The sequence below is a fragment of the Ovis canadensis genome, chromosome 1 (assembly GCF_042477335.2).
Source record: "Ovis canadensis isolate MfBH-ARS-UI-01 breed Bighorn chromosome 1, ARS-UI_OviCan_v2, whole genome shotgun sequence".
Lineage (NCBI taxonomy): Eukaryota > Metazoa > Chordata > Mammalia > Artiodactyla > Bovidae > Ovis > Ovis canadensis.
Genome location: NC_091245.1, coordinates 9216553 through 9240158, shown reverse-complemented (window position 1 = coordinate 9240158; position 23606 = coordinate 9216553). Strand labels below are relative to the sequence as shown.

Here is a 23606-nt window from a genome sequence, read left to right as displayed (position 1 = left end):
CCTTCTTTGTTCCCTTCTTTCATGTTTTTTGGACTCCCTTCCCTTTCCCGAACCAGACTTCCATCTGGTGGAGGGAATTCTAATGAGGCGAGGGGGATGAGGGGGTCAGACGACCTCTGAGGTGCCGTCCAAATTCAGCCTTGTCTCAGGCTGGGATTCCTTCAGTTTGTCTTTCGGAAAAGCGGGTCCTGACACAAGGCTGCCCCGGCTGGAGCAGGGGGAGGCCCCGAGCTGAGCCGGCGAGAGCAGTGCATGTGTAGCCGGCAGGGCAGAGAGGTTAATTTGGCTTTCATTACCCATTCTCCTCTGCTTGGCGTGGGGAAATGTTCCTCGCAACTAAATGAGCGTCTGCCTCTTCTGGAAATGACAAGCCCCTCCTCATTTCCAGCTCCCTTGGCCGTCTGCCAGGATGGGTCTGGCTGGCCTTCATGCCCTTTCATTATAGGGAGGAAGCAAAGGAAGGTAACAAGCGTTTGTGAGCATCCTCCCCACCATAGGCGCTGGGCTGGATGTGGCTGCTGCTGCTGCTGCTGCTAAGTCACTTAAGTCGTGTCCGACTCTGTGCGACCCCATAGACAGCAGCCCACCAGGCTCCCCCATCCCTAGGATTCTCCAGGCAAGAACACTGGAGTGGGTTGCCATTTCCCTCTCCAATGCATGAAAGTGAAAAGTGAAAGCGAAGTCGCTCAGTCATGTCCGACTCTTCGCGACCCCATGGACCACAGCCCACCAGGCTCCTCCATCCATGGGATTTTCCAGGCAAAAGTACTGGAGTGGGGTGCCATCGCCTTCTCCGTGGATGTGGCTACATTTTCATGAGTGAAATCACTGTGCAGTGAGTTTAGAGCTTGGGTTCTGGATTCCAGCTGCCTGGTTCAAGTCAGCTTCACGAGGACAGGCTGTGTGGCCTTAGACATATCATACCATCTCCCTATGCCTCAGTTTCCTGCCCTGTAAAGCAGGGAATATAATAGTACCCAGCTCCTGGGGTTGTTTGGAGAATTGAATAAGCTAATGCTATAAAGCGCTTAGAGCCATGCCTGGTTCATAGTAAACACTGTGTATGTCAGAGGCCTTTATAGACATTATTCTTTAAATTTTATTGTATAGATAAGAAAACACGAGCTCAGGGAGGTGGGATAGCTTTGCCCAAAGTCACAACTCGGAGGAGGCCAGGTCAAAATTTGAACCCAGGACTGTATAATGTCAAGGTCAATGGTCTTTTCCACAGCTCTCACCCCTCGATGCAGCTGGCCCACTTTTCAGCCACCTGGAGTGACCAGTGCCTGTCTCCCCGACTCACACCTGGCCATGGTGGTTCACAAGATCAAGCCTGGATCTGAGGGCAGAGCCTGTCTTCTGTCTCTAACTCATAGTGGGAAGTGGACAGGGCCAGAGTGAGGCCGTGCCCAGGGTTGGAAGGGAGACCTGGCTCCTGGGTCCAGCTTGGCATCCCAAGCCCAGCCCTGAGTACCGACTCGACAGGATGGGGTGCCCCTGGCTTGTCGCCAAGGCTTCATTTAGTCTCCAGCAGCTCAGCTGTCCTCCTGGCCAATACCTGGGCCTAGAAGGGAAAGGCGGAGAAGGCAATGGCAACCCACTCCAGTACTCTTGCCTGGCAAATCCCATGGATGGAGGAGCCTGGTAGGCTGCAGTCCATGGGGTCGCTAGGAGTCGGACACAACTGAGCAACTTCACTTTCCCTTTTCACTTTCATGCATTGGAGAAGGAAATGGCAACCCACTCCAGCTTTCTTGCCTAGAGAATCCCAGGGACGGGGGAGCCTGGTGGGCTGCCGTCTCTGGGGTTGCACAGAGTCGGACACTACTGAAGCGACTTAGCAGCAGCAGCAGCAGCAGCAGAAGGGGAAGGGGGACTTTGTGCCCCTCAACCAGCCCCACCCGAGTGGCAGGACCCGACCACCCTGCAGGTGCGGCATCCCAGGAGTCCAGCCACAGCCTTGAGAACAACTGGCCAAGAGCGACAAGGCCCACGCCGGGGTCCTGGGTGGGAAGCAGATGCCTGACTGCCTGATATTGGGGCGCCATCACGCAGGGAGCTGGGGCAGAGCAAGGCCTCAAACCCAAATAGACTGAGAGCATTTGGGGGGTTGGTGGAAAAATAGGGGGAGCAGTTTTGAAATACGCAGATTCACCTCATCTGTGCAAACTTACGGGAAGGAACCTCTGGGCTGTGAAGGACGGTGGAGCCTGGTAGCCCTTGCCCGAGCGGAGGGAGCACTGGGAAGATGCCCCAGGAGCTGGGACCACTGCCCCGAGCAGAGTTTTCTGCTCTTCCTGGCAGTACCAATGTGTTTCCACAGGTGTCCGCTGGAGTGTGTCTGGTACTCAAGTTGGGACTTGAGAAATACTTCCCACAAGAAAAAGCCCACACTACTCATGACCCCTCAGGTTTTCTGTTCAGCCACATTAGGGCTTTAATGGCCTCATCTGAAGACCTACCATTTTTTAAAGAGACCCCGTTGGGGATTGATCCAGCCCTTTAGGCTCACCCCTCTTAAAAGCTACACTGAGGCAGCAAAGCTTAGTTCTGGGACAAGCAAATGGCTGCTCTGAAGTCCAGTCCTGGATGTACCCTCAGTTCCCACCTCCACATCCTGCCCTGGCCCTTCTGCAGGCTCACTGCTTGCCTACTCTACCGCCAACCTTGTGGTACCCTGAGGTTTTCAGACCAAGCCATGTCTGCAGTCTCAGCCGTCTTTTCCTGTTAACATCCCCATACAACCTCCCAACCTTCACTTTATCAGAGCCTCGTGCTATGGTCCAATAACCCAGCCCTTTGGGGGAGAACCAGATTCAGGATCTGGGACTTGCCCCCCGCAAGGGCTCCGGATGAGCAGCTTGCTATATTCCCGGCCACCTTCCCACCCACCTCCCCCACCTGCTGGAAAGGCCTGTCATCTCAGGGGAGGGGGACCACAGTGGACTAATTGGGGATTTGTAATATTTCCATACAACGGAGGAGCACATGCTCTCTTGGACAAAGGCCGCTGAGAAAATTAGAAGGTATCTGCAGCCCCACGCAGGTGCCAAGAGCGCTGGCAGCATAGGTGCCCAGGCACCCTTGGCAGACACACATGGTTGTTTTCTGCTCCTCCTGACACCAAGTGCACTGGGATTAGTGGTAAATAACCCATAAAGCTCAACCGGAAGTGGAATCTGCCGCCTTGAAAGGAGACCGAGTATTTCATATGTCTGAAAGCCTAGTAATGGCTTCATACATGGACGAGGTCCAGTATGCCACGTGCCTGCACAGACACCTCCCAAATCTTTACAACCGCTCCATGAAAGAGGTGTTACCTCTGCGAAAGAGGAGGAACACTGAGGTCTAGAGAGGTTAGATAAACTCCCTGAGGTCACACAGCCAGGAAGTGGCAGAGCCAGGTATTTTGATGTTGTTGTTTAATAGCTTAGCGAGGTGAAATCCCTATAACATAGAATTAACCATTAAAAAAGGACATCTCGGTGGCGTTTAGTGCTCTGACAATGTTGTGCGAGCCCCTCCTTTCTCCAGTTCCAAACGGCTCCATCACTTTAACGTGAGACCTCACCCCCATGGCACGCCACCCTCCCCTGAGCCCCCGGAACCAAGTTCTAACAGGCCGATCAGACACAGTCCCTCTCTTCCAGCGCTGGTGGAAAGGTGACCAGGTGCCAGGGACAGCCTCACCCTTGTCTTCCTCTCTCCTCAGCTCCCTGCGGGGGAGACCTGACAGGACCATCAGGAGTCATCCTATCACCAAATTACCCGGAACCCTACCCGCCGGGCAAGGAGTGTGACTGGAAGGTGACCGTCTCTCCAGACTATGTCATCGCCCTGGTATTTAACATGTATGTACCTTTCCCCCAGGTGGGAAACGGAGGGCTCAGTGTAGGTCGGGGTGCAGACCTGGGTCCAGATGAGCGTACATCGGGCCTCTGTGAACAGGACTCCATTCCAGGGGAGGTGAAGGGGTCCAGAAGAGGAGAGACACCAGCATTCCCTGAACATCTCCTGTGTGCCCGGCACTGTGCGCTGTGGCTTCATACCTAGTATTCTCGTATACGATCCTTGTGCTCAGCCACTCAGTCGTGTCTGACTCTTTGCAACCCTTAGGACTGCAGTCGGCCAGGCTCCTCTGTCCATGGGATTTCCCAGGCAAGAATGCTGGAGGGGGTTACCACTTCCTCCTCCGGGGGATCTTCCCAACCCAGAGATCGAATCCACGTCTCCTGCATTACAGGCAGATTCTTTACCACTGAGCCAGCTGGGAAGCCCTATTTAATCCTTATGATAATTTATAAAGTAGCTATTATTCTTGATTTCTCTCTCTTTTTTTTTTTTAACCTCTGAAGATGCCAAGATGCAGAAATGGGTCGTTTTGCCTCTGCTCTTCTGAATTCTCCCCCTCTGCTCTCACCAGCTTCTTCTACCACCCTCCCCAGTTTAGGAACAGCCCAGGAATCTCTTAGCCACTCCCCCGCCAAGCTCCAACACTATCTCCTTGGTTTCTTTTAGAAGCAAACTCTTCACAAGAATTGTCTCTGCTTTCCTCTCCTCTCCTCGCCTCTTGTTCACTCTCAAATCGCTGACATCCGGTTTCTGACTCCCTGCTCCCACTGGCAACTCCTGGCTCTTGGCTGCCAGACCAAGCTGCACTTTCCACCCTCGTCCAACCACATCTCTTTATCACTCCCTGCATCCTTCTCCTGCTTTTGCCCTTGGCTTTGTGGACTTACCCCCTCTGGCTCTCCAGCTTCTTCTGCGAGTTTCTGGATTATTTCTCATGCCCCTCGCCCTGGGCCAGGCTCTGTCACAGGCCCCTCTGTCTGCCTGCCACACCTCCTCCCTGGACAAGCTCGTCCACTCCAACACTTCACTCACCTCTTGTAAACTGGAGACTCCAGTCTGCCGTCCATGCAGACTCTCTTGTGGGCTGCGGGCTCCATAGCCAACTATTGAACGGTCTCTGTCTGATACCTGCAGGCTTCGTGATCACAACACATACAGAACTAAGCCCCTTGCTTCTCCCCCTGGCTGATCTCTATTCTGAAAATTGGGGGCGACCACACTGTCCATTTTCACTGCTTCTTCTGTTAGTGGCCAAGGCATAGAGCCTCAGCTGTGTTAACCTTAGCTTTCCCCTCTTCTCTATCCTCCCAGCTACTGTCTTGGTTGATGCCCTTACTGCTTCCTGTCTAGATTACTGCCACAGGCTCCTAACTGGTTCCTCTGCCCCAGCTTGCCTTCTGTGCCAATCTCATCTTTAGCTCGGTGTCGGAGTGATGCTGTCACTAGAAAACGCTGAAATATGCACCTCGTTTACCATTTTAACACACAATGATATACTACTCAGCAGTAAAAGGAAATGAGCTACCGACCCGTGCAGCGACGTGGATGAGTCTCAGAAATATCGCACTGAGCGACAGAAGACAGACGCGCATGAGCACATCATGTATGATTCCACTTAAATGAAGTCTTAGAATCAGCAAAACCAATCTACAGTGATAAAAAGTCAGTTCAGTGGTATCTTCTGGGGGTGGGGAAGATTGATTGAGAAGGCACCCCCCGCCCCCGCTGCCCGGGAACTTTGGGGGATGGTGAAAACCTTGGGTCTTGATAGACACGTGTCAAAACTGAAGGAGTGGTATCCTTAAGAGCTGATAATTTCAGCATGTATAAAGTATACCTCGATTTAAAAACAAAGAAAGAAACAAATATATCCCTTGTTTTTTAATACTTCAAAGTCTTCCTCTTCTCTGTAAGAGGGAGACATTGTTTGGGGTTTTAATTTGGGGGTGGGGAGGGGTTGTTTGTTTGGGGTTTTTATTTTTGGTCCTGTCTTTTGAGTTTCATTCCAAACCATCTGGCCCCGGCCTGCCTTTCCCCTCAGTTCCTCAACCCGGTCCTAACCCTGAGCTCCAGCCAGACTGAGCTGCTCACAGTTGCCAAGACTATTTCATACTTCGTGACTTTGCTTCTGCTCATCCCCTCACTGTGACTTCCTTTCTCCTCCTTGTGCAGTCACTGAGGATCTTCTAATGCCCCAACACAAACTTCCCTCACATCCTCCCTGATGAGCTTGGCGCTGTGTTCCCACTAGCCTGCACAGACTTTAGACTTTGTTGTCTTCACGTCCGTCACTGCCTTCAAATCCAGAACCATCTTGAAGAAGGGATGGTGTCTGACATGCCTGCATCCTGGGCATCTTGCACAGGGGCCGGCATACTGGGGGTGCTCAGATAAAACCCCATGGTTGCAGAGACACGGGGGCAGATGGAGGGCTTTTGGAAATGAATCCAAACTGACTCACTCCCAAACCCTTCCTCAGAGACCTTTGAAAGAGCAGGTGGAGCAACTGAACTATGGGGGTGAGAAGGCCATCCCACCCAGCCATGGGGGTGACCCTACAACTGACAGCCGTGTGAGAGGGCGCTGTGCAGGAGGGAGACCAGTGCGTGTGTGACTCCACGTCTAGCCCTCCCAGACCCCCGGTCTCTCTGCCCACTCTTCCCCACCTATGTCCTAGATAGTAAATGGCCTCCTGTCTCTGCCATGCCTTAAAGGGTAGAAGCACCATTTGGTTCTCAGTCCAGCCAAGTGGAGGATCTAAATATCCCAACCCTGGGCTGTGAACACGTTGGCATCAGACCGCTGTTCTCCACAAACCCATTTACTTCTGTGGTTTCCATCTTGGCATCTTGGTTGGCACCAGTCGCCTTTGCTGGGTGTACGCCTAAGAGTGGAGGTGCTGCACTGTAGGGCGGGCACAGGTTCTGGTCTAGCAGATACCGCAAGACGGTCTCCCCAAGCGGTTGAACCAATTCACACCCCCGTCGGCAGGAGGTGAGCATTCCAGCGGCTCCACATTCTTGCCGGTCCTTGGTATTTCCCCTCATTTTCACTCAAGCCATTTCAGTAGGATAAATGACACTCAAGAACTCTAAGTTTCAATTTGCTAAGCTAAGAAGGTTTGTAAAATGGGTTGTTGTTTTTTTCTAGACCAGGGTCAGGATTGCTTAGAAAGAGACACACCTGGGGGAGCCAGGAATGGGGTGAGCTGAAAACTGGCTGGGGGATGGGGGGAATGAATGAAGCGAGGGTCCTTCATGAGAGCGAGCCCCTTCCTGCCAGTGAATGGCTCCCTGGGTGCCTCTCACCCCTCAGAAAAGTAGGTGCAGCTTAGGACAGTGTAAAGAATAATAGAGGCATATAAGAGGCCTGGCTTCTGGGCCTGCTCTGTGGGTTCTGACCCCTCGATGTGTAGAGCTGATAACTGATTTTCCCTTCTGTGCACAGTGTAGTGAATATAGACAGCAACGTTGTGTTATAATCATCAAACTTGCTAATAGGCTAGATCTTAATTATTCCAACCACTAAAGAGAAGCGATAATTATATGATATGACAGAGGTGCTAATTATCGCTACAAAGGAAATCATATAACAATATATAAATGTAGTCAATCAGCATGTTGTACCCCTCAAATTTATATGCCATGTCAAATATAGTTCAATTTTTTAAAACACCTTTTTAAAAAAAGAGGGTGTTAGGCTTTTGGCTCCAGCTTTCTGAACCCTGATGCTAGAATCTGGCGGCTCTGTCCAAGCCTGCCTTGTCCATCTTCTCTCTCATTGGGAGGTCGGGGCGGGGGGGTGGGGGTGGGGCAGGGTTCATCCTTCCATCCCCGCCAGGAGGTCTCAGGGACTGGGCACCAGGGGGCTGGAGGACCTGCTGTGTGTGGGGGCCCGTCCTGTGGTTGAGCCCGAGGCTGGGTACCAGCCTTTATGTGACCTCAGCGGGGTGGGGTCGGGATGTGTTTGTTCCCCAGCTTTAACTTGGAGCCTGGCTATGACTTCCTCCATATCTACGATGGACGGGACTCTCTCAGCCCCCTCATAGGAAGCTTCTACGGCTCCCAGCTTCCCGGCCGCATCGAGAGCAGCAGCAACAGTCTCTTCCTTGCCTTCCGCAGCGATGCTTCAGTGAGCAACACCGGCTTTGTCATCGACTACACCGGTAAGGGGCCGGGGGAGGCAGAGACGACGTGGGCAGGGCCAACCACACCTGGCCAGGGATGGGGGAGGCGTAGTGTGGCGAGGAGAAGGTTGGACGGGGTCACGGGGAGCCTGCTGTCACCTGCAGAGCCCCTGCCTTTCTGTGGCCCTGGGGGCGGGGGGGCCCTCACACCCAGCTGCCCCAGGCCCAGGAGGAAAGGGGCCTCGCTTTCCTCCTGCACCTGCTTTTGACATCACGACTCCCACTTACTCTCTTTTCTACGAGGGTCGAGTCTAGATCTTCGGTCTCATAACTTCAGCCCAAGCGGTCAGCTGGCATCTTCAAGGCCACGCCCCTGTGTTTGCTGAGGGTTCTGATGTGAGGCTCAGTCTCCCTCTCTACCCCAAAGCCTCCCACCCTCCTGGATAAACGCAGGGCCCACCCGAGTCCTGGGGTCACAGTGCCTGGATCTCTGTCCCAGGGCCGCTCTCTGGCCATCCTCTGGCACCCTGTCATAAACCGGACATTTTCTGACACTTTTTTCATCTAATTTTTATTTTATATTGGAGTACAGTTGATTTACAGTGTTGTGTTAATATCAGGTGCACAGCAAAGTGATTCAGCCACCCATATATGTGGGTCCATTCCCTATCAGACTCTCCTCCCTTGTAGGTCACTACAGAATGACACCTTTTGATCACATTTTCTTATCCCTCCAGCTATCCCATCCTTTTGTTCTCATTCCGCTTTTGGATTAATGAAAGCAAGCTGAAGGGTATGGGGGTCGAGCCAAGGTCAGCAGATTTTTTTTTCTTGAATGGCCAGACAGTAAATAGTTCAAGTTTGTGAGCCATGCAGTCTATATCACAGTTCCTCCGTGCTACTGATGCCACTATAGCACAAAAGCAGCCAAAGATGGAACAGAAAGGAATGGGCAATGGCTGTGTTCGCATAAAAATCTGCTCATGGACACAGGCCTCGGTCCCTGCTCGGGCAAGAGCATTGACGTCAGATCAACCAGATACAGGGCTCGTGTTTACTCCTTAAGGACTCATTGACTGGAGATGCATGAATGTCTTTTGTTACCCAAGTGTCACTGACTGGATTGTTTCCATGTTCACCTCTTGTTGTTGTTGTCCTTCTGTTGCTCAGTCATTTCTGACCCTTTGCAACCCCATGAACTGCAGCCTGCCAGTCTTCCCTGCCTTTCACTGTCTCCCAGAGTTTGCTCAAACTCAAGTCCGCTGAGTTGATGATGCCATCCAGCCATCTCATCCTTTGTCACCCCATTCTCCTCCTGCCCTCAATCCTTCCCGGCATTTACATAGCAAATCACCAGCCACAGGTGTTTGTTTCTGCAAAAATCCCCGGGTCAATAGTGTGTATGGCCTGGAGCAAGTTATTTAACCTCTCCAAAACTATTTCTGCATCTACAAATGATGATTCCTACCCCACAGAACCGTCCTTGACGAATCCATGCATGAAAGCCCAGGTCTGGGGCCTGGCACCTTGAAAAAATTCTGTAATATTCCAGTCGTAGCAGCAGCAGGAGACACATTCCAGGTTCTCGGGTACTTCACTTTCTTCTACTCCATTATTCTCTTTTTGACCTTTTCTTTTTCTCTAATGATCCCAGGCCCCATTATCCAGATCCTAGCTCCATCTTTTGCTTAATTTGTGAACTTGGTTAGATATTATCTCTCGGAACCCATTCCTCCAGCTATAAAGTGGTAATCATAATAGATATGTTGCAGAAGGTTAAATTAAAAGATATTTTATACATATAAATGAAATGTAGGAAGATAGTGCCCAGGATGGACTAAGTACTCGGTAGATACTCTAGAGATGATGGATTTTGTTATTGCTACTGTAACCCAAGTTCCACCAGACTCATCAGCCTGTGTGTACAAATGGGGTCACAGTACCAGTTAAAATTTAAAAAGTTCCTGGCTCACGTCCCCCACTTGTTTAATGTGGGACCTCAGCAACCTTTTAAAGTGTCCCTTCATTAAATATGTGTGGCAACTCCTGGGAATAGTTCACACGAGCTCACAAATAATCCTAATCATAATAGTGGGTAACTTAGTCGTCTGCCAACAGCCAGCAGTGTCCTGAGCAGTCTGCATCCACTGACTCACCGAAATCCTTGGAAGTCTCAGTCGCCTGCTGTGTGACAGATACAATTCTCGAAGGTGCTTGGGGCACAGGTTAGAGAAAGTTTTGCCTGTGGTCGTCCTTCCTCGTGGGACTGGCCTGGATTCTCTGCCATCCTGTCTTCCTCTCGATAACCACCATTCGGTAAACCTCCTGCCCTCAGTCACCACATGCTGATGTCAGAACGAACGCAGTCACAGGTTGTGGAGCGCTAGCCGGAGGCGTGTCTTAGGTTCAGCCTGGACCCCCGTTGCTCCGCCCACCACTGTCCTCCCTGCCGTGTCATCATCTCCACCCTTTATTATTCATCCCTTTAGTTACACTTTCATCAGTACCCTCGATCTTCCTGCTCCCTGATCCTCAGCTGCATAAACCTTGCACAGCTGCCCCTTCTGTTAAGCTCCCTGTCAAGTGGCTGAGCACAGCTAGACGTCACACAAATGTGGCGCTTGGAGCCACCCCAGCCAGGCCTTCGCAACAATCAGAGCAGCGTCTAGCTTGTCCCACCTGAGTCTTCTACGTGGCAGCAATTCTAAAATTTTACCCCAAATGTCACCATTTTCAACCTTCTTATAAGATGACTGCATTTCATCATCCCTGGGCTCAGTGGCTACAGGGTAGAAACTCCCTCAGCTTCCTCCCTGGTCCCCTTGTCATGACAACCTGGCTGTGGTCTCCTCTCCCCCAGGTCTTCTCTACAAATCTGTGTGCTAGAGCCACACTTCTAGGTCCTCATTCCCAAAGAAGCCCTGTTCAGCTGTTGGCCTAAGACCATATCTGGAAGGGTCGTCAGATACAAAACAAAGCTCCAGGGAATAGGGCCTTCCAAGCTGCCACCCGAGCCTGCCAAGCAGCCAAAGGGGGCCAGTTACTGGGGAAGGGCAAGGGGGGAGACACAGCCCCCCATGTACCGTCTACCACCTTATGAGGATCCATGGTACAAGTGCCAAGCGAATGTGTCTACTTGGGGTGGGAGGTACCTGGTGAGACCTGGATCTTCCTTCCTTCCTTCTCAGATTCAGTTCAGTTCAGTTCAGTTCAGTCGCTCAGTCGTGTCCGACTCTTTGCAACCCCATGAGTCACAGCACACCAGGCCTCCCTGTCCATCACCAACTCCCAGAGTTCACTCAGACTCACTTCCATCGAGTCGGTGATGTCATCCAGCCAACTCATCCTCTGTCGTCCCCTTCTCCTTCTGCCCCCAACCCCTCCCAGCATCAGAGTCTTTTCCAATGAGTCAACTCTTCACATGAGGTGGCCAAAGTACTGTAGTTTCAGCTTCAGCATCAGTCCTTCAAATTTGGACACCTCTCTACTATGTCCCAGCCCTCTGCACAGGTAGCCCATTTGGTGGAACCCAGGGAGATCCCATGGTCTCCTTCTCCATATCCCTGGGTTCCTGGAATGGGTCTACTCTGCTACCGGATCCCAAGAACTTGATGATATCCCCTCACGTTCAATATCTATATAAGGGAGATTGCCATCACTTATCACCTATACGGCCTTAAACAAGTTGCTTAACTTCTCTGAGAATCACTTCCTTGTCTGTCAGAGAGGGACAGTGGTACTCTATGAAGAGGTTGTTGTAAGGACTGGTCAATCGGCACAGCCCCTGGCAGTGGGCTCAATAGTAGTTGGCACACACTTTGATCTTTGCTCTTCCATCCCATTGCCTTTCTCCTCCTGTGTGATAGATATTTCATTTGGTCTGCCTTTGTCTGGAAGACAGAACCTTTGTTCATTGAACTAGCCTGGTAGAATGGGACATATATTTAAAATATATGAATATTTGTGATTTGTGGCATGCATGTGTCCTGTATACTTCTCCAGTCCTTGGCAAAGAATTTAGATACTCTACACTCTGAGAATCCGTAGAACACCCTAGGTTGAGTTGGTAGCCCACAGAGGACTTGCACGTTGAGGCAGGTGTGGATTCCTAGGAAAAGAATTGTTGGCTGCATCTATCTAGAAGCCATCTCTGTCCAAAGGCAGAATCCTATCTTTTAGAGAGATCCAGGGCTCCACTAATGCTAAGGATCTGGGTCTCCATGGAGCTGTGGTTTCAATGGTTCTGCTTTGGGAGGTGTGAGCATCCACCTCAAGAGAGGTTGCCAGACTCAGCTGGGCTTAGGGCAGTGAAAACCACTCTCTGACCCAAGTCAACCCCTCTTTGATCCAGGGTGAACAGACCAGGAGTCTTTCCTTATTTTCTGCCAAATTCCTAAGGGAAAAGCAAAAACAATTTGGTCCAATCTTAGTGAGGGATGATTTAGTTCCTATGAAGAAACTATTAAAAAGAAAAAGGAGTAATTTATTATAAAAAGGTGAAAAATAAAAACACTTAAACCAGCTTGAGACAGAAAGACTTTATTATAAAAAGAAAACTAACAGCCAAACTGATTAAAGCTAAAGAGCATTCTGTATTTTAACAATATAGATAATAAAAACTCACTCTCACTTAGCATCAAAAATGGAATACATTTTTAAAATATAAGAGCCCCAAGGGCAGGAAGCGTGATGTCCCAAGGGGATTACAGTCAAGGTGGGAGAATCGGAGGTTGAATGCGAGGATGATCCTCCTCCATCTGCAGAACCACTCGGCCTGCTCCCTGCTCCTTTCTGAGTATTTGCTACTTCACTTTTCTTTGTAGGTTAGTTTTCTTTGCTTTTCCATTCTCCTAGGACAGCAGGGCTGCTCCCTCTTGGCTTTGAATCACTTCCCAGTTTGTATCCCAAAGGAACCATCAGATTGACAAGTTTAAGTCAGAGGTCCCCTGAGTGGTGTCATAGGATTAAGCTTTTGCATAAAGAGCAAGGGACCATCAGGCATTTTGATTCATTTTCTCACTGAGTATTTTTTGAGCACCACCTATGTGCTAGACACTGCTACAGAGGCTGAGAACAGAGCAAGGAACAAAACAAAGTCCAGGCCCCGTGGAGTTCACATCCTGAGCTCGCAGGCATTTCTACTACAGTGGAATGTTGGAGGTCCACCTATATAAGGCGAAGATGGGTGGGTGGGCTGGGATTGTAGGTGTCTCTGTTCAGTTGCTCCCGGAAGGTGGCTGTGCTGTCTTAGTCATCTCTGGGCAGCCCTTCTAAGAGATGATTGTGAATGCAGTCGTGTCAGCTGTGGGTCTCTATTATCCCATGCTCTGGCGCACTTCTCATCTGAAGGCAGCCTCCTGGGTAGTTTTACCGTCTGCTTGAAGGGTGCAGATGGAATGAGAATCCTGCCTTTTGAACACAGTTTTGAAAAACAAGTCCCAGGGAGGTTTCGTATCTTTCCAGACCAGAAAAACCAGTAAGGTGGTTGGGAGGGACCTTTATTCTCATCTTCCAGCACGTGTGGTGGTTTCCTCTTGGGCCGGGACAGGCTAGGACACCCATGCACGTGTCTAGAAAACATTCCTTCACTCAACAAATGTTTATTAAACTCCTGCTTCATGACATGCCCTGCGCTGTATGCAGAGGACACAGCGGTGAGCAAAAGGGTCACAGTCCCAACCTGAGGGGAACATGAAGGTGAGGAAACAGACAATAAATGAGGAGGCGAACAAGAAGCGAGAAGCATAAGAAGTGACGGAAGAACAAACTACCGTAAGAAAGAGAAACGGGGAGAATGGTGACGGCCTCACCAAGCAGACGAAACTCGAAAAGAGGCCTAAAGGTTGAGAAGAAGCCCGCTGCGTAAGAGCAGGAGTGGAGAAGGGTTCCAGACAGAGGGAAGAAGAGCTCAAAGCAAGGGTCAGAGAATCTGAAACAACTCAGGAAATGCCAGGATGAGTCAGCTTTTCCAAAATGTACTAAAAAGTACCTATTTTCTCTTTCAAGCCCTTAAAAGTAACGCTGTAAGCCTAGGTTTTCCTACCAGATTTCCGCATCTGCTCCCTCCACTCAGCTCTGCCCTGGTCTTTCTAAATTCAAGATCTCTTCATTTACGCTTACTTTCAACTTAACACATGTTTTTCTTCAGATTTTTCTAAGTGTAAACATTTTTCAAATAATGAATACAGTATTCCTTATAACTATTATAACACTGGATAGCAAGACAAATAGACTGTTTGGGAACGCAGTAAGAATTAAAGATTTTAAAATTTAAAAAATAAAAAACTAAAAAAAAAAAAAGACTATTTAAAGGAGAAGACAGAAATTACTGACTTTGAAATCAGAGCTCAGTGATAATCTATCATATCATCATTAACTAATATTGATGTCTTTAATACGTTGAATATTTCTATACCTTTTCCAAGTCAGAAAGGAGAGGCCTCACGTGTACAATATGTTATCCTTCTAACTTTTTGATCCAGCAATGTCATATTTCTGGAAAATAAAATAATGTATGCTCTCTTTTAGAATCTTATTTGGAATAATCATTAAAATTAGGGTAATTATGTTTTCCAGAGATTCTGTCTGGATTATGTGCCCTTAATGCCATTTTATGACTAATAGAGGACACATTGAGGTATAGTTTTATGGTGGAAAGGATAATGAATTAAAACAATAAAAGTAAGATGCTCTACAAAAATAAATATATAAGAAAAGTAACACGTTTATTAGAAAAATTCAACTAACACAGAAGCATTTAAGATATCGTCTAAAAACTTAACATCTCCCAATACTACCATTCCCTAAAGTACCAGTATAAATGGCTTGTTATCTCATTCCAGATATTATATATATATAAAGAAATATAAATTCTATACCAGAGGTCAGCAAACTTTTCTGTAAAGGACCAGAGAGTAAATATTTTAGGTTTACCAGGCCAGGTGGCCTCTGCTACTATCCGTTCTGCTGTTATAATGCTAAAACAGTCATAGACACTATGTAAACAAATGGGCGTGGCTGTGTTCCAATAAAACTTTATTTACAAAAACAGGCAGTAGCGAGTCAGTGGACTGCAGCTTACAGATCCCTGTCTATATGAATAGGGGGTCACACTGTACATAATCTGTAATATGGCTTGGCTTTTCTTTTTTGAGCTTTGTTTTGGGTTTTGCCCAACAATAGATCTTGGGCGCCTTTCCATATCAGTATTCAAAGACTTTTGCTATTTTTTTCTACTTGACCTTAGCCAAAAGGCCAAGAAGTGATTGCTATTCTTTCCAAAGGTTGCTTACATTTCAGTGGATGGCTCTAATCCAACTTTCTTAAACCAGTTCCTTACTGTTTGGGTTGTCATTTTCAATATTTTGTGTTACTGCATTTGGAAACAGGCCTTATCTATTAGGACAAAAAGAATCTGGTTCTTTTAATTTTCTCATTTTGGAGGGCTTGGGGCTTATTTGTTATTATCGTCATGATGCTTTAGTCATTTAGTTTTATCATTCACAGCTGAGCTCTGGTTTGGCAGCCCGAAGACCTGAGTTTGGTATTAACTCTTAATAGTTGAATGGCTTGGAAAACTCATTTAGCCTCTTGATCACCACATTCCTCATCTATAACCGGAACAGAAGCATACCTGACCCTCGCTATTGCAGAGGGTATTGTGAGGTACAAGCAAGATAACAGATTGAAAAGTGCTTTGAAAATTACAAAACGATATTCCTGTGTAAGAGGCTATCATCATTATTGTTAGCCTTGTCATTATTATTAATGTGACAATGCTTGGAATGATGAGTTCTTCTTGCTCTGACATGTGAGCAGTGAGAGAAGAGAGTCTGTAGTTGGCTCATTGATGTTGATTTTCTAAGTCTGGAGGTGTTCAGCCAACCAACTCAGCATCCATTTATTAAGCTCCTATTATGTGCCAAATAGAGTCAGCCCTAGTGCCAAGTTCTGTGCTAGTTGCGGGGTTATGAGAAGAATAGATGGTGGATCCCTGTCCTTTAGGAGTTCAGAACCCACTGGAAAGAAATGCACTTACCCGACCTACCAAGATAATCAAGAAGAGAAAAATGAAATTCTGCCAGAAAGAAGGCAACATTCAGGACATTTGCTCAGGAGAGCATGGCGTTGAAAAGTGTAGGAATTTGCCACACACAGAAAGGAGGAAAGGACTCTCTGACATAGAGTAATGTTCTGAGCAGTCATATCCAGCTGGGGATGCCGGTGTGGCAGTTACCCAGAAGTACAGTTGTTTATATGAGGTAGAAGTCGATTTTTCTTATGTGAAAGAAATCTGAAGATTTTCACCCAAAGCTGTTGAAGTGTCTCCATCTAGGCTCCTTGTGTCTTTCTGCTGCATCATGGCTATGTGGCTCCATTCCTCAAGGTTATCTCAGGATCCAAGGTGGCGACTGGAGGTCCATCCACCACATCTGAGTTCCAAACTGTGCAAAGGAGGAAGGGAAGAAAGAAGGGTCAATGAATATTCTCTTAGCTGAGTCGCCTTCCCTTCAGCAGTCTTTCCAGAAGTCCCACATGTATCCACTTTGTTGTTCAGTTGCTAAGTCGTGTCCAACTAACTCTTTGCAACCCCATGGACTGCAGCACACCAGGCTTCCCTGTCCTTCACTATCTCCCAGAGCTGCTCAAACTCATGTGTCTTGAGTCAGTGATGCCATCCAACCATCTCACCCTCTGTCACCCCCTTCTCCTGCCCTCAGTCTTTCCCAGCATCAGGGTCTTTCCCAAAAAGTCAGCTGTTCACATCAGGTAGCCAAAGTATTGGAGCTTCAGCTTAGCATCAGTCCTTCCAATGAATATTCATGGTTGATTTCCTTTAGGATTGACTGATTTGATCTCCTTTCTGTCCAAGGGACTCTCAAGAGTTTTCTCCACTTAGATATTTATCGAGTGCCTATCATATGCCAGGCACTGGACAACAGCAGTGAACAAAACTGGAAAACTGCCTTCCTGGAACCTACATTCTAGTGGAGGGTGATAGAAAGAAATTAGGTAACTATATGGTGTATGAGATAGTATTGAGAATAAAACAGAGAAGTGCAGAGAATAAAGCAGGGAAGGGTGATGGGGAGTGCTGGGGAGAGGAATATCACATTTTGAAGAGCTGGCCAGGGGACTTCCTTGGCAGTGGTTAAGACTCTGTGCTTCCACTGCAAGGCATGTGGGTTCAAACCTCTATGTCATGTGGCGCAGCCAAAAATTGTTTAAACTTTTTTAAATTAAAAAGAAACAATAAGAGTTGGTCAGAGAAGTGTCACTGAGAAGGCAATATTGAGCTAAGTCGTGCAAGAAGTGACAAGGGAGCCAGGAGGATGGGAGAATGCACCTAGAGACCAGTGTGATTGGAGCAAAGTTAACAAGGGGACGATAGGAATCAGGGTCACAGAGGGATGATTGGGGCAGGATGTGCAGGACCTTGGAGACTTGCAAGGATTGGGCTTTTACTCTGAGTGATTTGGGAGGCAGTGATCTGACCTGAGTGTGTTTACTACTCCTTGACCAGATCTAGCTGCCTGGGAGCCTGGAAGGCATGGATCTTAGCTGGTGCCTTGATATTCTGGATAAACCCTGGGTTCCATTACTTAAAAGGATCAGGTGGGAGGAATGAATTTTGGGTGCCACAGCTTTTTCTGCCTCATATGAGCTGTGTGAACTTGGTTCCAAGTTACTTAAGTTTTCTGAACTTCAAATAATATTTGACCCACTCTGAATTTATAAAAGAAAAGATGAAGTATAAGCCCTGGTGATGTTTCCCTGTATCTCTGCAATTCACAAACGGGTCACCCAGTAGGCAGTTGCATCCTGGCCAGAGACGCTAAGCTTTGGGGAAGGACAGATTTGATGTGGGGCCAAGGAGGTGCAACACAGGGCATATGAGGAAGCCACTGAGGGGCCCTCTGTTAGGCAAGGGGCCACTTTCTGGATCCCACTGAGTTTAAACTTAGCAGGGTGTCTGGAACTGCTCCACCCTAAGCCCTCGGCAGAGACAATGAGCTGGGCCATCCCATCATCTGGGCACAAATGCAAGCTTCTAGAAACCAGGAGGCTCCATGCAGATGGTGAAGGCTCAAAGCTGAGCAAAGGGATGACCTTCACCATCGTGACCTGGTCACGACGGAGATATGAACCACGGCGTGTCAGTTCCCATCAGTCAGAGCAGCGTGTGCCTCCCCTGAGAGCAGTGAGTCAGGGGTGAGAGAGGGCCTCGAAATGGCGGCAGGAACTCCCTCCTTGGAGGGTTAGGGCAAGAAAGTGGAGAGAAGGGAGATTTCACTCTTCAAAAGGACTTCTAGCCCTACTTTTCTTTTTTTTAATTTTTAATTTACTTTTTATTTTATACTGGAATATAGTTGATTTATGGGCTTCCCAGGTGGTGCTAATGGTAAAGAACCCACCTGCCAATGCAGGAGACATAAGAGACGTGGGTTTGATCTCTGGGTCAGGAAGATCTCCTGGAGGTGAGTGCAGCAACCCACTCCAGTATTCTTGCCTGGAGAATCCCACGGACAGAGGAGACTGGTGGGCTACAATCCATAGGGATGCAAAGAATCGTACAGGACTGAAGTGACTGAGCATGCACGCACTGTTGATTTTACAGTATGTCTTGGTTTCAGATGAACAGCAAGCTGATAGATATGCGTACACATACACCCGTTCTTTGCAGCTTCTTTTCCCTACAGGTGATTACAGAATATTGAGTGGAGTTCCCCGTGCTCTACAGTGTGCCTAGTCGCTCAGTCATTTCCGACTCTGTGACCCCATGGACTGCAGCCCGCTAGGCTCCTATGTCCATGCAGATTCTCCAGACAAGAACTGGAGTGGGTTGCCATCCCCTTGTTTTAGTTGTAGCGGTGGTATCTGTTAATCCCCAACTCCTAATGTATCCCTCCCCCTTAACGCCTCCCCTTTGGTAACCATAAATTTGTTTTCAAAGTCTGTGGGTCTGTTTTGTAAACAAGTGTATTTGCGTCCCTTCTTAGATTTGACGTCTAAGTGATATGTGTGGCATTTATCTTTGTCTGAATCACTTTACTTAGTATGATCATCTCTAGGTCTATACGTGTTGCTGCAAATGGCATTATTTCACTCTCCAGTCCCAGTTTTTCACCAAATTTAGAGAGGTTTCCAGACCTGAACAGACCTGTCAGTCCCCAGTCCCCATATCCTCCGTGGCTAATCATGTCAGGGTCTCCCCACAGGTGCTGTGCCCTGGAATTAGGCCACTGATGAGCCAGCTCTCTGTGTAAATGTGTTTATTTTTCTTTTTTCCAGAAAACCCACGAGAGTCGTGTTTCGATCCTGGTTCCATCAAGAACGGCACGCGAGTAGGGTCCGACCTGAAGCTGGGCTCCTCCATCACCTACTACTGCCATGGGGGCTACGAGGTGGAGGGCTCCTCAACCCTGAGCTGCATCCTGGGGCCTGATGGGAAGCCAGTGTGGAACCATCCCCGGCCAGTGTGCACAGGTGGAGGAACGTGGGGCTGGGGCAGAGGCAGCGAGGACGCACAGGGAGGCGGGAGGGGCTAGGGGAAGGGGCAGGCGGGACATGGTCCTCATAGGAGGGCTCCCTGGGCTCACTGTGAATGAGAGAGGCTGGAGATTCACCAGGTGTACCAGTCCCTGTCAATGTGGCGTCTCTCTCAGATCACACAGTGTCCTTGCGCTGTGCTGTGCTCAGTCGCTCAGTCGTGTCCAAGTCTTTGCAAACCCACGGACTGTAGCCTGCCAGGCTCCTCTATCCATAGGATTTCCCAGGCAAGAATAATGGAGTGGATTGCCATTTCCTTCTCCAGGGGATCTTCCCAAACCAGGGATCAAACCCAACTCTTCTGCATTGCAGGCAGATTCTTTACTGAGACACCAGGGAAGGGGAGTTTAAAAATGACCCGGAGATTGTTCCCCGTCCTAGGGAAAACCCCTGCGAGTTCATATGGTTAGAACTAAGGCCAGTGGGGTGGGCTAATTCCATGGGCATCTGTGTTAGCCATGGGACCCTGATGAGAGGGAGCAGGTGGAGTGCCAGAACGATGGGGGCATGGCAGCCATTTAAATTGCAAAAGTAAGGAGGCCCCTTGCCCAGGTGAGAAGGGCTGGCTCTGCAGTCCACCCCTTGTGGGAGTGGGCACCATGGCTGGGTCACATGAGCTATCTGTCCCCAGGTGTCTATTTCGGGGAAGCCTCCACTCCTTAGCCATGGAGACACTGACTACCCAGGCCCAGACAGGGGCAGCAAACAACCATGTCCGGGTCCCACTGGCAGCAGCAGAGGTTCCTAAAGAGTTCCCTAAGGCTGTGCCTCCAGGGACCATTGCCAGCATCACTGGTTAGAGGGCAAGGACTGGCAGGCACACAGGAGGGCCCTTGATAGCATCAGGGTGGGTTTCAGGCCATGTGCCAGGCCAGAGATGGATGTGCCTGGGCAGGACCAGGCAATGTTCCCAGAGCTCCCTCCCCCACCTTAGTGGCTGTGGGCCACAGAGCATCCCCACTAGGCCAGAAGCTCAGGCTGGGAGTGAGAAGAACAGAGGGGGACAGCTGGTGAGAGGCCCCCACGCTCACCTGGCCTCTACCTGATTTCTCTTTCAGCCCCCTGTGGGGGACAGTATGTGGGTTCAGATGGAGTGGTCTTGTCCCCCAACTACCCTCAGAACTACACCAGTGGACAGATCTGCCTGTATTTTGTCACCGTGCCCAAGGACTATGGTATGGATTTGTTTTGTGTGTTTGTTTATGTTTTCCAGCTGCTTCCAATTCTCAAGCGCTTCCCAGTTGCACCGCAATCCCACTCTCAACTGCATGGCTCCTATTGGGAAACGAACAGAGCAGTCTGAAGGCTAGTGAGACCCACTAGAACCAAGGGATGGGGTGATTAGAGAGGAAGCAGCTAAGACAGAGAGAAGGGGGTACACCTGGGCCTCCCTAGCACAGCCTGGGTATGAATAGAGGTGCTGCAGACCCAGGCTGCCTGGAAACCCAGGAGTGACAGTGGGGCAAGAAGAAAAGGAGTGGGATGGAGCTGGGCTTGAAAGTACAGGGGAGGAAGCTGGGTGCCACGTTATCCTGCTAGTCCATCCGCAAGCCAGAAGCTGGTCCAGCAGCAATTGGTAGGATGAGCAAGAAAAAAACTGGAGGAGCGGGTCAGTGCCCTAGAAAGATAGAAGAGCCCCCAGATCCCAAGAGACCCAGGCAGAAAGAAGCCAGGCTTGTCACCTGGTTGGCAGTGGCTAGTTAGGAGTCCAACAGCCCTGGAGGATTCAGGAAGTTCTTGAGGGGCACAAGCTGGTTGTACCTGGGCAATCAGTGACCAGCTGGACTGTTTCTCCCTGAATCTGCTTGTCGGAAGAGGAACAACCGTTTCTAAACAGGGTTGGCATTGGTAAGGTAAAGGGCATCTGTATGTCCTGACCATCCTGCAGAGAACTGGCTGCTTACTCCCAAGAGACAGGATGGAGTAAGCACGGGGCAAGGCTGATCATTCACTAAACACTAATTTAACACCTCCTAGGGGCCTCACGCTCTGCTGGGAACCAGAGCTGCAGAGCTTAGAGAGACGTGTTTTCCGCCCTCTGTAAACTCCCAGCCTCACCTACTCACAGCTCCCACCATCTGGCACCACCAGCTCCACGCCAGGACCTGCGCATTTGTGTGTACACACCCGCTCCCCAACACACTAGTGTGGCAGGAGCTTGTGACCTGCAAAATCAGAGCTAGGAACGTACTGGAAGTTTCTCCAATCCCACCTGCCACCCAGTGCCTAGTCCTTGACAGGTGGGCTTGCAGAGTATACTTGAATTTCTCCAGAAATAAAGAGCTCGTGCCCTTGTAGGCACCCAGCCCCAGGCTGAGCAGTCTCCCTGAGCTGAAACCTGTACCTGAAGAGCTGGTTCTAGGCGGGGTCATGACCTGTCCTGAGCATCTTCTCTTTGTCAGTGATGCTAAGCCCAGGGATGAAGTGCAGATTTTTCTCTTGGGCCTGAAATATTTGTCCCAAGCCCGAGTCCTTTGATCCCCTATCTAAAGTGGCTTGCCGTGGTCTGCCATTTTTTTCCCCATTTCCTCTAAAATTCAACGCTATCTGAAATTACCTTGTTTATCTATTTGCTTAAGAGTTGTTATTTTCATTTTTGACTGCCTCTTCCCACTAGAATGCACAGTGTGTGAACCTTGCCCATCCCATTCACCTCCATAGCAGAGAGCATGGAAATGCTTCTGCCATCGCCCCTTGCTCAGTGTCCATTTTCAGGATGCTGAAACAGGCTTTCCCTCTTGCTCCTCTGCCCGTGAGTTGGGAGCTCAGAGTCTCTAACACCACTCACTGCTACACTCATCATTGCAAATGCCTTTTTTCCCCCCAGGAAGTCAATCCCATGGCCCAAGTCCCTCCCTGCCCAACATGCGACACACCAAACACACATGTACACACACACCCAACTTCCTACATGCTCAAGGCTTGAACCAAAATAGAGAAGGACTCACCCTGGTACTCGCTCTCAGATGCACCTGGCCAACTGGGAGATAAGTGCCAGCAGAATGTACCAGGGTCTGAAATGGAGCTGTGCCCCCCATGGCCCCACAGTGTCAGCAGCCCCAGCCCCTCTAGCAGTGACTGGCAGAGATTCGATAATTGAGGAAAGAGCCTGTAGTAGCCATCAAATGGCAGGGTCCTTAGGTCTTAACCTGAAAAGAGGCTCCTCAAGGCCATGGTCCACCAGCTTTTCAGCCCCCTCCCATGAGCTAGCTGAGTGGCCTTGTGGAACTCTGAGCTTCCGTTTCTTTGCTTAAAATTGGGTATCTGGAAGAGTCAGGATTCAAGAAGATCGTATGCATCACAAGCATGGTACCTGGCACACAGTAGGAGCTTCAGAAAAGTCACTTTGCTTCTTTGCTTGGATCTGCCAGAGGGACATGAGGTAGAGAGGTTTGCCTAACCTATGACAGTTGCTCTTTCCTCAGAGAGGGCTGCGATGCTTTCCTGTTACCTGTGGGGGATCTTGTAGCCAGGGGGTGCCCTCAGAGGCTAGATCTTTGAAGGAGAAATTAAGGAAAATACGGGGTCCTGAGATCAACCTGGAATACGGGGATGTTACGGAGAGCTCTTCCGTGTCCTAGAGTAGCTGCTGCTGCAGCCTGAGAAAGCAATAGGGTTTAGCCTGGCTGCTGGGTGCAGTCCACCTTATCATCTCGACCCCTGTGGGAGAGTTCTGGTTGGGCCTTTCCCAGCTCCCCGTGTCCCTGTGCCCCGTGTCTAATCAGCCAGTGGAAAGGCTCAGCAAGCAGTTAGCCCCCATGAACCAACAAGCTCCACTGAGGCGGCCCTGCCCCTGGTCCACAGCCCCCAGCCCACCAGGGCTTCCCCCACCCCTGAGCACGGCCGCCCCGTCTTCCCCCCGAGATCTCCACACCATGTCTCTCTCTGCTCCACAGTGGTGTTTGGACAGTTTGCCTTCTTCCACACGGCCCTCAACGACGTGGTGGAGGTGCATGACGGCCACAACCAGCACTCTAGGCTCCTCAGCTCCCTCTCGGGCTCCCACACAGGTAACCCAGGGCTGGGCAGTCAGTGAGGGTGGGGCAGGGACATGGAGGGGAATGGGGCATGGCCGCAG

General features: G+C 49.6%; 1 protein-coding gene across 1 annotated transcript in view; it reads left to right on the top strand.

Moving 5' to 3' along the window:
* Window positions 1-23606, top strand: part of CSMD2 (CUB and Sushi multiple domains 2) — a 682283-nt gene that overhangs the window by 528618 nt on the left and 130059 nt on the right. The window contains exons 28-32 of the mRNA XM_069545242.1: window positions 3713-3851; window positions 7830-8017; window positions 19271-19465; window positions 20587-20703; window positions 23425-23538. Of these exons, the coding sequence (XP_069401343.1) occupies window positions 3713-3851; window positions 7830-8017; window positions 19271-19465; window positions 20587-20703; window positions 23425-23538 (753 nt within the window). The remainder of the gene's footprint in view (window positions 1-3712; window positions 3852-7829; window positions 8018-19270; window positions 19466-20586; window positions 20704-23424; window positions 23539-23606) is intronic.